Genomic DNA, 16,776 nt, shown 5'->3' with positions numbered 1-16,776 from the left:
CGTGACAATTGCGTATGAAGTTAAAAACATTTGCTTAGGTCGTCTCAAGCTTTAGATTCTTCTCCTTTTGACTATTTGAACACGACTGACTGTCTGACAGGGAACCAGCCCTGACAGAGGCCACACAGGCCAGGGTCAAACAAGAGAAGCAGCCTGCAACTACAATACTTTTGCTTGTTTTTGATTGTGGGGAGACGCTGCACTCTGGTTGCCAGGAGGTTTATCAAAGGGACGCTGCAGCGAGGACACCTAGGGGACGATTGGTTTTGGAACAGTCGAGAGAGTGTAGAAAGCCATTAAGACTCGAAAGGACCCCCTTTCCTTTAACTTGATCTCTCATCTTTTTCTGTTCTTCTTTTTTTTTTTGACACACATAGACTGGAACTGGACCACATAAACAGCGACTGAGGGGAGCTAGGTTGTCTAAACGCATGCAGTAGCTTTCCTTCCTGCTCTCTGCCGCTCTCCTGGTCGACATGGCTTACAGTATGGTGCACTCGGACATAAAGAGAATAAAAGGATATGGTTATCCCGCAAGCGTGGAGAAGATGCAAGACCGTGCACCTTCCCACAATGCCTCAGTGATGCACCTCAGTTTCTGTGTGTAATGGGGGGAACTTTCTATCAATGACTTCCTATTCTGGGGAGGGCATGTGTGTTACCCTCTGTGTGCTGGTGACCCTCGGCTCCTCTCTTTGTCTCTGTTGGACCAGCTCACCATTGGTCCCGCTCATTGGTTCTCACTCTGTCTTGCTGCCGCCTGTGTACTGTTTCACAAACAAAACAGGTCCTAAATTGCACAGCGCGCCCTTGTGGCCTGGTTGTGGTGGTTGCGTTAGTGATAGTGACTTCTCTTGTCCTCCGCCTCAGAGCTGTAGTCACTTAAACCAATGCCTCTCTGGAGGTTTAACAAAGAGTCTTTCATCTGAGGAAGAGACATGAGAACAAACACAAACATGTCAGCTTGTTTGTTAAGACAGTACAATCATGCAGAGGAATACTACTGCATGGAACAAGAAAGAAACTCCTCAACTATCTTAAAGCTAAGGAGCAGACTAGATTATTGTTATTAATCTTACTTTACATCCTAGACTTTAGACCCCTATGAAGCATCCAGGGCTCTAAAATCACCAGGAACAGGTTTACTGTGTGTTACCCAGATGCAGAACCAGACAAAGTGAAGCAGCATTCAGTTATTCTGCTTCTCACCTGCGGAACAAATGTCCTGAAAACCTGAGGTCTGCTCAGACACTTAAATCAGGCCTGAAAACATTGTTATTTACTGCAGCTTTTTCTTAAATACTTAAATAACCATCTTGGGTTTTAAATCCCACTCGTGTCATTTCAATGTCTACCTTCTATTTTGATTCGTGTCATTTCTTTGCCCCTGTAAAGCACTTCGAGTTGCCCTGTGTATGAATAGTGCTATACAAATAAACTTGCCTTGCCTCAAAGATAACAAATAAATAACATTTCCTCAAAGAGCTGCAGAACCTTTGGGCAGGTAGTTGTAAGTGGTGGATATGTGGCCCCGAAAAACCTACATACAGTATGTTCTCTGAGTGACCTCATCCCAAAAGTGTCCTCAATCCATGCATTCACACCAGACCCACTTGTGATGGGATCACCTGAGACGCACGTTAACACCGCGCCTTTGTGTCCACATACCTGGTCTAGCAGCAGCACTGACGACTTGATAATCTCCCTCCACTTTTGCAGCTCGGTGTCATGGTAACGCTGCTGTGCCTCCAGGAGCTGGGCCCACTCCATCTGTGTCTGCGGCAGTTTACTGGGAGAAAAAAAACAAAACACACACACACACACAGACACACACATTAACACACACACACACGGCAGCATTGGGGTGCAGCCACTGAAGTGTGACTTCCATTTTGAGAGACAGTTTAAGTAAGTTGTTTCAGTGAGCCCAGAGCTATTCAAGGTACTTTCAGAAGCGCTGTTTCTCTGTCACACATGTCAGCTGCCAGATAATTATACTGTTGTGTGTATTTGCACATGTAACTCTGTAAAAAAACCAGCTAAATAACTACAGTGGAAGTTTCCATCAGCCTGTTTAAATATGCATTTGTGATTTGCACATTAAAAATACAGAAAAAAGGGGGAAGTGGGCATATCAATAAAAGTTAAATGTGAGTAAGTTCTATAGATAAATTGACATCATTAAGATGTGCCTTTGTATTCTTCTTCTGTGGTGGCCTGAATATAAAATTCTTTATATTGCTTTATATTTGTGTGTGTGTACTTTGTATGTCCATTTTTTCCTTGGCATTTAATTCAGTTTTGAGCTAGACTTCCATTTTTGTGTGATTGATTGTGTTCTGTATCGTTTTATGCCGCTGCTGTTTTATTGATGCAATCGTGTACAGCACTTTTGGTCAACCTCGGTTGTGTCAATTAATTTTGACGTTACCTCATTAGGACCTTACCTGGCATCATCAAACCTGGTCCTAATGAGGCAGAAACTCATTTCTGGTTAAGTTTTGGGCTGAGATTTGAATTAGACTGAGGTTAGGGTTCGGGATAAAGCTTTGGTTAGGCTGTCCAAACTTATGTGTGTGTGTATACAGTATATATATATATATATATATATATATCTACCTTTCATGTAGCCGTAGACCTTGCCATGTTGTTAAGGACTGTGCAGAATACTCCAGCATCCACAGCTTGTAGAAAAGCATCATGTTGAGGAACACCAGCAGCACCAAGCTGAAGACAGTCAGTGAATGAGTCACTCTATTTGCATTTTTGGTCAATCACACTGACCTCAGTCACTTGATGTGTAAATGTGAACGACATTCTATATGTTCTGGTGCATCTTGCTACGCTGACTAATCAGATATTTTATGTACCTTAAACAGATCCTATGGATGGCAATGACAGGAGAGGAAAGAAAACAACACGTTTTAGTTGAAAATCAGACAAAACTCTACAGAACATGGACGAAATCATACAACAAAAGACAAGAGTAATAATGATGCGACACAAACGTGTGTATCCCTGTGCCTCATGTCAGTATGTGTACACGTGCGTGTGTGTGTGTGTGTGTGTGTGTCTGTTGCATACACAAAGCTAATGATGAGCAGCATTTTGGAGACACTGTACAGGGCAAGGCCTCCAGGCAGGTGATGGTGTTCTGGACTCTGGTGTCTGGTCTGTGTGGATCCTGCCACTTGTTTGATCCTCTGAATTACATCTTCGTCCGTCGGCGTGGTAACGGGGCTAAGCGCCTCATCGAGATGCTGGCTGCGCAGGTGGGGGAGCGGCCTCTTCTTCCGCCTCACCGTGGAGTTCTTCACCACCTTGGCCTTCGGTGACAGCTGGTGGGTCTCCAACAGTATCTCCTCCAGCTTCGACAGCTCCAACTCTGAGATAGGTCGAAGAGAGTCATGATTTGAACTATTTTAAGTGATTTTTAAAATCAGAACAATCGCTCTAGTTTCAGTTCCTTCAATATGAATACTCTCTGATGTCTTTGGTCCTTTATGATAGATTCTGGACATTGTCATTTTGAGGTTTGGAGAAAAAAAGATTTTTACAGTTTTACAGTACAATTTAAAGTATTTTCTAACTTTTTCTAATTTGCAAAGATCTTATACAACAAACAAATCAATTAATTGAGAAAGGACTTGACATTAATTAGTAATAAACAGCCAAGATATACCGTACGTCTGTGATTCATACTCAAAAGACTACATAACATTATATGGAGACACTACAGTCATTTTGTAAACACTCTACAAACAACCAACCTTTACTATCTGTGTTATCTATTAATGATTTAAATCAAGAACTTATCATTGTAATCGATATTAGGACAATCAGGTTTACCAAGATGGCGGAAGTTTTCTTCAAGTCCACTCCAGAAGTTTTTCTCTATGAAACCTTTCACCAACCCCCACGGCTGTTTTCTGTAGCGCAGCTCAGTCGACACCCTGAGAGAGAGAGAGAGAGAGAGAGAGAGAGAGAGAGAGACACACACTCCAAGTTTCAGACAGGAAAGACGTTGATGTTCTCCTCTGTCTTGCTTGGCAGGTTTGTGCCGCTGTCACTCACCGTAACCGACATTTGTTCTTGGCTACCCTGGTGAGCATGTAGCGGTTCAGAGTGTAGAAGTAATCGTGGTAAGGAACGTCATGCGTGACGACCTCGGCGTCGATGATGTAACACTCGCTCTCCTGACTGGCTTTGTACAGAGTCTGAAGAATGACAGGGATTCGTGGGTTTGTTTTTTTTCTGTCTGCCGAAAATAACATTTGACCTTTGAAACAAATATGTCCCTCATGTGGACTGTACCTGTGTCTCTGTGACTGTGGCTGTTTTAGGGGCCAGAGGGTTGGACAAAGAGATGGTGTACAAGATCTCTCTGGTCTGGTTCCCAGCCTCCTCCTTCTTCCATGGGTGGTAGACCACGTCTAAAGCACAGAAGAACCAAACAGGACCATAAATGACTTGATTTCCACTGACAGACGTCAGAGGTCAACCTGCAGAAACATTACAAATACAAACCTGAAAATCGCCTCTGTTCCATGAAGTCACTCATGAACTGGGACTCGGTGAAAAGGATGCCGTAGAGCTTGTCCACACTGAACTTGTAGATCTCGTTAATGTGCTGCCTGCCGTTCAGGTCCTCGTGGAAAGCCTGCACTTCACCTTCAAAGACACCACACAAAGACAATAAGACCAGAGACCTGTTCAACTGCCTGTTAATGCAAAAATGCTATCACCCAATAACATGAGCAGCAACTGCAGCAGTGCATTTAAGCATGTGGACATAGTTGTAGTTAGCATCAGTTCATGATTCAGTTCTATGTGGTGAACGCTGTGCAGTGTTCCCGCGCCGTTACCTTCGTCGTGTGTTTCTGAGGAGTCACTGAGCTCAGTGGGGAGGTCCTCGTTGTCGTTGAAGTCGAGTGAGGGCGAGGGCACAATGCCACCAGGCCTGCTGGCATCATTGTTCTTCTCTTCCACCACCAGTGGCACGGTCAGCAGCTCGCCATCGGGCAGGCAGTCTGCAAACTCCTCTACCGGGAGGTCAAACTGGGGCAAAAGAAGAAAACAGACATGAAAAAAACTCAGTTCAGCAAAGGTACTGAGTTGCTGAACGTCCGATGCTGTATGTGATTAATGGAACTTACTGTAATATGTGTGTCATGGTTGCCTGGGCTGGGGAGGGTGCTGTTCGGAACCATCTTCTTGTGTAGCAGAGGAGGGCTCCCTTCAGGTTTGGCCTCAGTGCTGCTCTTAGACAAGTTGTCAGTGTTGATCTCGTTCTCTTCGTTGGGAATCTCTTCACTGAACCTGAGGGCACCAGTGAGACAGTGACCGTCTCCCTTTAGCTCTCATCTCAGCAAAACTTTGCTCATGTATTGTTTACAATCATCTCGCATGGTGTGATTTGCCCCAGTTTTGATCACATTACTTATGTATGTCAAACAAGTACCAACCGGTTCAGGCCCGGTATTGACATGCATCCTGAGTGAATGACAAGTGAACAGCTCCCACGAAAAAGCTTTGTCATTGCATCTTGTGATTTTATCACCGCATTGGGAGGTGATCTGGGACACTCAAGTCCTCTCACTTCATTATCACTCACTCATTTCAAGCTATTTTTTTTTTTCACTTTTAAGGGCCCATACAACATAATATTAACACTGACAATATCATTCAATATTCCAAACAGTTGTAGAGCACAGACAAACAAACATGTGCAACACACACACAGTAAACAGACACAGGGGTTTGTCTTTGAAAATTCCCCACAAAAATACACTTTCACAATAAAGCTTAAGTTGAAATATCAGAAGAATAAAGTCGATGAACGAATAGATTCAGGGAAAAACAGGAACATGGGAGACAGATACAGATGTTGGAACTAGTAGTGGGGGATTATTTTCTCTCTGTCTTTTATGCTTACATGTGCAAAGTGCGGCTGCTCTGATCTGTAAACATGTGTGCCTAAATGAAGAGCAAGAAATATCATGGTCATGAGTCCAGTGTGGCCCTCGAGGAAGTGAGACTTAACCACAAGTGGTCTCTTTGGGCTAGTTCATAAATATTAGGTCTGAATGGGGCCTTAGAAAAGTGTCACGTTACACAGTTTAGAAAACGATTACAACAGACTCGGTAAACACGAGATGTTTTTGATTCAGTAGACATTCTTGAAACAAGCTGATAAACAATATATGTGAATCTTTACAACGCCACCATCACATTTAAGTTTTGGAACATCCCAATTGGACATTAACGACTCTTATTGCCAAATAGTGGTTTAACCTCATGTACGGTGTTGGAAATGGGCCACTGGAATTAATGCTGTAATCATTTTCAAATCACATATGCCTCCTGAGCTCATGCGGTTGCTAACGGAAAACTTCTGACTCTAATACACACTGTGTTGACTGTAAAATATGAAACTGTCACTACAAACTAATCATGAGGGATCCCATGATTGAGAAAAGTGGGAAGTGACGGAGCAGAGCAGTTTTTTTAAGCCTTCAAATGAATGCAGTGTTACGTCTTTATCAGCCTTTAGACTTCTCCTGGTTGCTAAACAATTCCCAAATAATAGTTGAGGAGGATGTTAAATGTGCATTTGAATGGATTATCCGCATACTAGCATGTGACCAAATACTGCTTCAACTCACACCAGGCTCTCTGCACAAATGAGTAATCTAATGACAACTGTCTACAGTGGTAGCCGTAGAGACCGATGCTGCAAAATAGCCACACCCACCCCATTGTGTTGAAGTCATCATCTGGGGGAACGTAGTCCTCGTCGTCACTGGTTAGGCCAAGCTCGTTGCCATAGCACTGATGAACAAAGTGCCACAGTTCTTTGGGGCACAGAGGCTGTAGGAAGAACACACCAAACAAAAGAATGGAAAAGTCTGTTATCGAATAACTGTTTCCGTACAGATCGGCCTACGTAACACAGATCACACCCACTCACCTTGTCCAACAGTGCATTCTGCCACAGTCTGAACATCATCATGTATGTCCGGTCCCGGGCTCCAAACGAGGTGAAAAAGTGCTGTGGAAAAAAGGAGAGACAGTCTCATCTGCGCTCACTCATTCACCACCGAACTGAACTGGACATTTAAAGGCACATTTTAACCCTCAGAGTATTTCACCTGCTTTTTTCCATTACTATGTGAAAACATACACACAGAGGCTATAAGAATGTGCAGTATAGAGTGTCTAATATCCTTTTTTTCAGCACAACCGAGGCAATCTGATGAAAAAAAACAAAAACATTTTCACCAACTATATAAACTCACCTGAGCAAAAGTACTAAAAATGTTCAAAAACACATTCAATTTGTAAAATTTGGAACACTTGGCTCGTTTTTATGAACCAAAAGAAAAGGAAAACGGTCTATTTTGTGACTTCTGCACAATTATTGCTACATTCTATCCCTACTTAAAATTTGATATACAATGAAACATAACTTTGACTCAACAACACATAAGAAGATGAAAAAAACCCTGCATTTTTAAACCCTTAATATGTGACCTATAAACACCCCCCCCAGGATGTCCATATAAGGAGTTGTGTATTATTCCCACGGCAATTTACCATCCGTGCCGCATGCATGAGCACTAAGGGTTAAGGAGCATATTTCAAATTGTAATATCATATATTAAAACACCAAACAATGACCAAAAAACAAACAAAACAGTCACACACTGAGCTTTTTGTTTTATAATCTTTAGCTTTGATTATGACATGTACAACATTACTTTTAATCCATAGTTGCATTACTTGTTTTGCCAAAATCTCCAGTTGACCTCCCAAAATCCCTCTATTGTAAATGTCTATATTTACTAAATCTATGTTATAATGTTTTACCTTCTCAGTATCTGTGCAGACCTGGATGGCATTGGGAATGAGGCGGGCAGTCTTCTCTTTCGTCATCGAGCAGATGTCCTTTAGCCGCACTGTCAGCTACGTGACGCAACACAAAAGAAAAAAGAAGCTAATTTATACAATTAAGTAGGCACCGACACATTCCTGTCCAGAGAATGACCCAGAACTGCCAATTTTAATAAGAAGAGAATCCAGAACATAAGTGTGCACACCAGTGTTTCCCAGCGGAAGATGTTGCTATAGAAACAAATCCAGTTTTCAGAGAGGTAGAGTCGTCCCTGAAGCAGGATGTCACGTTGAAGAGCACAGGAGTAGTCTGAAACACGAGCAAAACACAATCAATATCAATATACCAGACATAAGTGTGCTATTAGTCATCCAAACACTTCATTCACAAATCAAGCAGGTATTCTATGTCTATGGCAGAGTTCGATTTATAAAATAATCTGTTCAAAAGTTCATCAATGTGTAATACGTTCATAGAGAATAAGCAGAAAATGGGGGTATTGTTTTTTAAACACCGTCAGTGAACATCACATGGACACATTAACAACCACGACAGTATCTTCATCTCGGGGAAGGTCAACATTGATCGTTTTCTACTTATTAACAAGAGTAAACAGCCTGTCCCAGTGTGTCCACTCACCCACAATGAGTCTCTCTGTGTCAGGGAGCTGCTTGAAGAGTTTCCTAAAGTCCTCATTGCGCTGCTTGTATGTCGGACTCAGCACCTGCAGTGACAAGGCTCAGAGTTAGAGACCTCCTGACACACACACACGCACGCACACACACACACACGTGCTCCATGCTCTGCGACTCGCTCATTCACAAATGTCGTCTCCGTCACACAGACGGGGGTCGTTTGTTTCAAAGAGCACGTGAGATAACCTTGTTAAAACCAACCACAGCCTCAATGTCTTTGATTCTGTGAGGAATTTTGACAAGCGCCGGCAATGGATGTATGGTAAAAGGCAAGCAGAGGGACATGTGGCCCGAGTTATCGGACGTCGTTAATGAAACCTCATAGCAAGTCCAAACGTCAGCCTGCAGCAGATCATTCAGTGCACATGCTTCTGAGCATTGACTGCATAACGAATCACATTCTCACATTTGCATTACAAACCAGCATCTTTCTGACAATGAGACTTTTGTTGAGTGACGGTGGGGATGGACAACTGATGAATACTCAAATGTAACCATGACGGCATACAGAGGTTTAATTAACACAGTATCTTTGCAGCAGTGGGGATTTAACGTGATCATATCTTTAAGCACAACTTGATTATTTGCAGAGCGAGCCTGCAGTGAGTGAAGTCCCCACATGTGGCAAAGTGAGGGTTCTCGCTGTCTGTGACAGATGCTTTCCTTCCACAGGAAAGCTCCAGGAAACAATAGCTGCCAATAGAGTTACATGAGGTTCACAAAGACAAAAGACTTAAGAAAAAAAGATACACATTTCTTTGGCCCTGAGCTGGTGGGAGAAGAACAGCTTGTTCACATTAAACATTGTTACAACTGCCTTCTCTGTTGCAACCCTGAAACATTGTTTGGGAGGATCTTTCGCTGTTTTGACTCGCCGATGATGAGGGAAAAGTACACGAACATCATCCGACTGACAACTCTACTGCAGAAACAACCAAAAACATCACACAGTGTTCACACATCAAGTTCCTCACACAGTATCCTGAGGATCGCTCCAAACAACAAGGCCTGGGAGCTCTGGGAGAATTGAAATAGCTATGACTCATGAGCAAACCAGTTGAATTTCCACAGGACTGTGCTGAACAGCAGCGCACCGACTCCTTACATTGTTTGGCTTCTGATTTGAGCTTGACAACTTACAGCAGGGACGTCCTCAGTGTCCCACTCCAGGTCCCGCAGGTCCGAGGCAGCCCAGCCCCACTCCCAACCCCACTCCCCTCTCGCCGGACCTTGCAGAAGCCAACCTGCCAACGCCTCATCCAGCTCCAACACAGCCTCCCAGTCTGACATTGTACAATCCTCATCCAAATCCACATTCATAGCGCCGGACCCTTGTGGGGTGAGACTAAGTTGTCCCAAAATGGACTCCTCCTTTATCTTGCCAATCACAGTGGACTTAGAGAATAAGAGTAAACAGAGCTGGTGCGTCGAGCAGTTTGGAATCTGCAGAATCTGCCCCGTTTGGGTGCCGTTCCCCTTCAGCGCTGAGTGGTGGACACGGCATACTCCAGCCACATGATCCTCGTCTCGCTCTGTCGTTCTGTGGCTCTCTCACTTCCTTTCACACACACACACACACACACACAGGGAGAGAAGTAACGGCCGTTGCCCTCTAGTAACCCCAGCCAACAAGTCCTTTATTATCATGCCAGTAGCTCTTTCCTTTTTTTTCCTGTGTACTCCTCCTAGTTAAGAGTGTGAGCTCTCTGTGTGTGTGTGTGTGTGTGTTGCCGTCAAAGTCTGAGAGCCTTGTAATTACCCTGTTTATGACCAGCAAAGAATGAAGCGTGTTTACTTTGCAGAGAGAGAGAGAGGGGGGCTACTACAAACACCACGAAGTGTAAAAGAAAGAAATAAATTGGTCGAAATAAAAGGGGAGAAATGGAAATTTCTCCCCCTTTAAATTTCGCGTCGAGGTATGCGTCGAGTCCGTCTCGCTGTCAGACCGAGTGATCAAGTTACAGAAAACAGATGTGAGCATAACCTCCAGTTACCTTTGCCTGCAAAACAACACCATCAATCTTCATGGAGTCTTCAGTGGGGTTACAGACCCCAGCACTTACTGTACATGTCCTCTTTGCTCGTCTTTACTGTATGACAAGACCCAAGAAAATGTGCTGGTCACTGGTGACTTGAAGGTATTGGAGGCATCTCCTCCATGGCATTAAGGTCATTCATGTTCTCCTGTTACTTGATCGGCCCGTGTCACTCTCCTCAGAGAGATTGAAGGTCATATTTCGGCCGAGCTGACCAAACAATTGATGGACTATTCTTAACTGAAACTGATTAAGTTAACAGATGAAGTTAAGAGGGGCGGGGCATGGTGATGGAGGTCTCCGCAGCAGTAAAAACTGTGTTACTACAGCTTGTTTTTTCCTCCTGGATGAAGCAAATGTGCAGCCAACTCATTCATTCATTCATTCATTCCTTCATTTCTACCTTTCCCCTGAACTTTTTTCCAGTACTTTGAAGCAGACACTGAAAAGACAAACTGTAGCCGGAGGAAACAGATGTTTCTTGGAAGGTAAAAGTCAGTATTCTTAGTAAACAGTGCTCATCATTCATTTACTGATCTAAATAAAAAAATTAAGAAGCCTTCTATATCATGTGGATCGGGGCTCTTCTGCTAAAAACCACCACCAGAGCATTTAATTCTTTGAAGTCATGAATCATTTGTTTGCAGCTCATTCAACTCATTTTCCTTCTCTCTAACCATAAGCAAAGAAAGAGGCTATTGTGACTGATGCAGCGCCCAGTGTTCAGGTGACCGCTCGAAACTGGTGATGTTGAGGAAGACACGACACACAATTTATGGATTTAGTTAACGATTAACTGACTGGACAAACATTAGGGGATGGAAGAGACTGGTACTGTAAACCACACAATCTCACACTGTCCTACACAGTTTTGATGGCGTCAGATGACGTGTGTGCGGGCATGTGTGTCGATCAAAGTCGAGCATATGAGGATATACTCTCTTTTCCATTGTTGCAGATCACACACTGAAAAGTTTGCCATTTGTGGGTTTACAGCCTTGTTTTCCTTGTAAATCAATCATGCCACCAAACAGGAAATATGGTTAGCATTTGGGTAGCGTTGTCATGGTAGTGTTGCGACAAATATTTGGAAAAGTGAATTAACAGGAGCTTCACACTGATGTAATATGGGCACTGTGCATAGCTCCAGCAGGCTCAGAACTCAGATTAGGACGGATAGTTTTAAATCACAGTGGTTTCAGTGCCATGGGAGAACATCATCGCCATGAGGAGGTGCACACAGTGACAGGCCAAGCATTCAGTCTCCTCCATGCAAATGTGTCACAGGTGCGATCCATAGGAGGAGGAACTATAATCCAACTTTCAGAGGAAACTAATTCACTTTTTTCGTCCGTGCTTTCTTATCCACTGTGTGAGTGTTCAAGATATCAGGAGCCATTTTATGAATTAAGTACGGTTCAATACTTTTTACAGTTTTCCTTCTAAATCGAGATCAATATATAGATACATGATAGATAGACAGTACTAACTATCCACCACAGGGGTGTCAAAAGTACGGCCTGAAGGTCCAATTTGGCCCACAAGATGAATTTGTGTAAAGTACTGTTGTAAGAATGCTGCGGCCCCTTTAAGAGCCGGGCAAGTGTATGTACGGGATGGGGGGAGAGCGAGCAGCGCTGTGTATGCGTGTGTGAAGAGAGAGAGGGGCCAGTGTATGGCCAGAGTTAGCAAGTGTCTACCTGTTCATCCCCTATCTGTAGAAGTAAGTATATACTTACAATAGAATTTATTCCAGACACCTGGGACTAAATGTTTTGTACCTAAGTGTAAATGGTAAACTTAAGCATAACATTTTCAGGTTTTTCATAATATGTTTTGTTTTTGCAGCCCGTGACCAAGTGGAAAGGGAACTTGGCTTGTAACCGGAGGGTCGCCGGTTCAAATCCCCACCCGGCCAAAAAGGGCTGGGGTACCCCTGAGCAAGGTACCCAACCCCCAATGCTCCCTGGGTGCTACTCAGTGTGGCAGCCCACTGCTCCTAATTCTAGGATGGGTCAAATGCAGAGGAATACTTTCCCTAAGGGGATTAATAAAAATCTAATTCTTTCATGAAAAGATGCATTTAATGTAAAACATTGGAGTTCTTGTTGTTTATACGTTATTATGCTATTATATTACTCTTCCGAGCCCCTTTAGATCACACTGCTCTGTATGTGGCCACTGTACTATCTGTGGTTTATTATTTCAGACCACAATTACTGAACCATTACCATACATTATTAGCTGACTTGAATTTTACACTATGTTTTAATATCGACAATTATACCACACCTTACCACAAACACGTGGCGTTACATCCTCAAAGTTCTACTATACTCCGCAAATATTACCCAAACTGAAGTACTACATTCAGCTGTACACAATACACATGCTGCCGGTAGCAGGATGTTACATGTGGGATCGAGTTAAAATAAACCACAGTATGAATGTTCATGGAAATACAGGAACTTGTTTCCTTCTGCAGTTTTGACACTGCGTGACAGTGCAGTTCTACGGCACAGAGGAATAAAATAAATATATTATCAACAGGCTGATCCTTTAGGATTATGGTTTGCATAAGTTCAGAGAGTATTTGGCTCTGATTTCTTGTACACCAGCTGTATTTTAACAGTAAATATGTCTTTTGTGTCTGTTACGTGTTAACAGTGTCAGAGAGTTATGTATTATTTCAAACAGAGGGCCAGTAGAAAAAAAGATGGGAGTGGTGTAGGAGGATTTGCTGTTTTTCAGAAGCTGTCTGGACGTGTTGAACCAATCCCCTTTTAAAATTCAAGAGTATATAGCAGCACATCTGTTTTCAGCTGATTCTCATTCCCTATCCCTAAAGCCCAAGTGACAGGACGGAAAGCATGCTGAGACCTAATGCTCCATGCTCCATTCCCCCGTTGTTCAAAGGCATTCAAGGCTCGTCCAGAGGCTCTGTGATGGTTTGTTGATTTGTTTTAGTACTGTGAGAAACTCAGTGCACTTGTTACCACCTGTTGCGTGCCAGATTTAGAAGTTTGTGCAGTGTCAGGCATTCAGACCTCAACTGAGGGACCTCTAAAATACAGTCTCTCCGTAATGACACAATGTTATGAAACAGCAAATAAGAGCAGAGCATTACTGGGAGTAGGACAATAAGAATTTAGTTGGACAAACGACTAATATACTGTATGCCTACATGACATACAACATGTCAAAATCACTTCCTCCAGAGCGTGGCGTCGCTATCTGGTGGTAACAGCACTGAGGGAAGTCAATGGATTGAGAGACAGGCAAGGCAGGAGGAATATTATCATCCCCGCCGCACTGAGAACCAAGAGACAGCGCACGAGAGACAGGAAGATACTCAGGGTTGCACAAGAATACAAGTCATGCTTACTCTCAGGATGTGCTGTCTTTCATGCTACATGGAGAAAAGGGGAGAGTGTACACACAGGGAATAAAACAATTTCAATTAAGCAACACAGATTGGGACAGAAACGTCCAATGAAGACATTATTGGAGGAACTAGGATTTGACCATGTGTTGTCATATTTGACGCTGACATTATTTCATTTTAAATACTGGTTGAAATAAATTTGATCAGTGAGTGACCAAAATTATGCTTTGGTCAGAATCAGTGTTAGCACCCCATCTTGTGGTGCTTTACAAAACTGCACCTCTGTGGCTCAGCTGGGTCTGCAACACTTCCAAGAATCAATTATGGTACAATTTTTGTTCATTCTAAGGCTCCACAGTGGAATTTCCACTCTCTTGCCTTCCTGCATGAGAAAAGTCCACCTGTTGCTCTTTCAAGCCAAAGATAATCCCTGCCTCAAGGACCAGTAACCCACAAACTGGGTCAAGGACAAATCCAGGACTCCCTCACATGACGTCAAAAACGGAAATCACACATTGACACCGATAAAAGACACGCAAACTCACACAGTGATTGTTGATAATATGAATAAAAACAAAGCGTTACTTACGTTGTACCAGCTTTGGCTCTTCTGTGGAGAGAGAGGGAGAGAATGTATTAAACTATGCAATGCGAGTAAAAATACTGCACAAGGCTTGTCAGTGTGAGACATAAACAACTTGGATATAACAAGTACCAAGAGGTGTGACTGTCAATCTGGACCTCACAATCCTTTCTGCCCAGAAACCGCAGGCAGTTAACGACACTATTTAAATACGGGTGTCTGAGGGGAAACACAGGTGCAAAGTCTTTTTCAGCTCGCTCGCTCTGGGACTCAAATTATGAGGCTATCCACACAAAGTCCTTCACATTAGACATTTGTGATCATTAATCTACTGGGATATTCTAAAACAAAAAAATCTGCTCCCTGTAGTTGCAGAACTGAAAATACTCTAAGTACCACTGCAGTAGATAAAGGTTTTTATGATACATCCACTACAACATGTCAATCTTTCAACTAAGAAATCAATTGGTGACCTATGATATATCTGAAGTTTGTTCAAACAGGCTGTGATATGAGCATATTTCACGAATTTCCAAGAAATGTAGGGTTACAATTAGGGATGCACGATAATGGACTTTTTGCTGATATATCAGGAGTGCTTCGGCCGATAACCGATACAATTCAGATATAGTTGCGCCTAATTGCAAAGGTCATTTATTCTCTTCTGTAGTGAAATTAACATCATATTTTTCATACTCATGTCACAGCAGATATATATACATTTTTTTCACTGAGCAAAATAAATAAATGCTGATAAAAATAATGCTTTAGCCTAATTTTGTAGTCATTAATCGCAATCGTGTTTGCCGATATCTAATAATATCTAATCTATCTAATCTATATCTAATAATACATTTTAAACCAATACCTGCCGATAATATCGTGCATCCCTAGTTAAAATGTTCAGTTGAAATAATTCTTGACAAATAAAATCAAGTAATATCTTTTTTCTTTTTCGCAATTTAGATACATAAACCATATTTAATGCCAACTAATATACAGTAGATATCAATAGTTAATATCGATTGACTATCAGTAGTTCAATATCAATAATATAACAATTGATAACAATAGAATATGCAGAAGTGACTTTCCATCACTGACAGTCTGTTGTGCTCTGTACAAACAGCCAATGGTGCTTCTGTTTGAAAACAGCAGAGGGCAGCAGAGATATATATAACTTAGTTATGACTATGACATAACAACAATTACCAGCCACATATAAATATATATATATATAAAAAATCCCTCAAAAAACACTTTCACCTCTAAGAGACTAAGAGCAAACGTCCCAGAGGGAAAACATGCAGGTGATCATTCAGAGGGTGAGAGACGGGGGGAGGTGGAGAGAACAGAGGGAATAATAGTGGGATAAGAAGTGATTACAGAGTCTGATTACATTACCACTGACAACTTAGCTGACCTGAGAACAGAAAGAACTGAGGACGGACAAAGTGCTCCAAACTGGTTTTAATATGCCGATAACTCATTCATTTAAGAGTTTTTTTTCCCTCAGCCGGGGCTTTGGTGATTTCATTGAGAGTGTTGGTGTTAGGGAGCGGCGAGGCCTGGCTGTGACGAGGCCTGGGCTAATGCGGGCTAATCTGATTTGAAGGTGACAGAGACATGAGAGAGGAATTACTTTGAGGCCAATGTTTGGATACAGTGTGTGTCTGTGTGTACGACTGTGTACGTGTATATATGTATTATACAATATGTTTAACTGAGTGCATATGAGTTTGTGAGAAACTTGTGGTTTACACACACACACAGAGACTGTTTGTTGTCATTGTTTGTGAGAGAGAAAGCGAGAGCATGCACGTGTAAAATGTAGGGCTGTTTGTTGGTAAAGACTAACTCCACTCCCCATAAGTGTGCTCATACAAGTGCATAGCTGCTATAAAATAATAATAAAAAGAATTAGTTAGTAGCCTTAGGATAAGCGTTTTGTAAGTACTTTGCAAATGTGAATTAGTGCTAAGCCCTAATCTGGTACAGTGATTCAAATGGTGAGATTTATGTTTGAACTGTACACCGTCGTCCCTTTTAAATAAATATAATAAATAAAATGAAAATGGCTTTGTTTACCACAACGATTCAGAGGATAAAAGCAGCGCTGAGGACAGGACTGAAACTATCTGAGGGGATCCTACAGTCGCGGTGGGCCGAGGGGTTTAATGAGG

General features: G+C 42.4%; 1 protein-coding gene across 11 annotated transcripts in view; it reads right to left on the bottom strand.

Annotated features, from left to right (window-relative positions):
• Nucleotides 1-352: 352 nt before the first annotated feature.
• gramd1bb (GRAM domain containing 1Bb) overlaps nt 353-16,776 on the bottom strand; it is a 111,381-nt gene continuing 94,957 nt past the window's right edge. For 8 of the 11 annotated variants that reach the window (XM_058633667.1, XM_058633661.1, XM_058633662.1 and 5 more), the window contains 17 exons: nt 14,600-14,620; nt 14,011-14,034; nt 8,534-8,618; nt 8,100-8,203; nt 7,870-7,965; nt 6,971-7,051; nt 6,755-6,870; nt 5,157-5,319; nt 4,866-5,058; nt 4,528-4,671; nt 4,315-4,433; nt 4,075-4,217; nt 3,850-3,953; nt 3,085-3,385; nt 2,620-2,727; nt 1,669-1,789; nt 353-925 (listed from right to left, as the gene is read on the bottom strand). In XM_058633667.1, the coding sequence (XP_058489650.1) occupies nt 836-925; nt 1,669-1,789; nt 2,620-2,727; nt 3,085-3,385; nt 3,850-3,953; nt 4,075-4,217; nt 4,315-4,433; nt 4,528-4,671; nt 4,866-5,058; nt 5,157-5,319; nt 6,755-6,870; nt 6,971-7,051; nt 7,870-7,965; nt 8,100-8,203; nt 8,534-8,618; nt 14,011-14,034; nt 14,600-14,620 (2,013 nt within the window). In that variant the 3' untranslated portion in view covers nt 353-835. The remainder of the gene's footprint in view (nt 926-1,668; nt 1,790-2,619; nt 2,728-3,084; nt 3,386-3,849; nt 3,954-4,074; nt 4,218-4,314; nt 4,434-4,527; nt 4,672-4,865; nt 5,059-5,156; nt 5,320-6,754; nt 6,871-6,970; nt 7,052-7,869; nt 7,966-8,099; nt 8,204-8,533; nt 8,619-14,010; nt 14,035-14,599; nt 14,621-16,776) is intronic. The other 3 variants (XM_058633663.1, XM_058633665.1, XM_058633666.1) reach the window with 1 other exon arrangement.

The sequence above is a fragment of the Solea solea genome, chromosome 7 (assembly GCF_958295425.1).
Source record: "Solea solea chromosome 7, fSolSol10.1, whole genome shotgun sequence".
NCBI classification, from domain to species: Eukaryota; Metazoa; Chordata; class Actinopteri; order Pleuronectiformes; family Soleidae; genus Solea; species Solea solea.
Note: the sequence above shows the minus strand (reverse complement) of the source record. Positions and strands in the feature narration are given on the sequence as shown.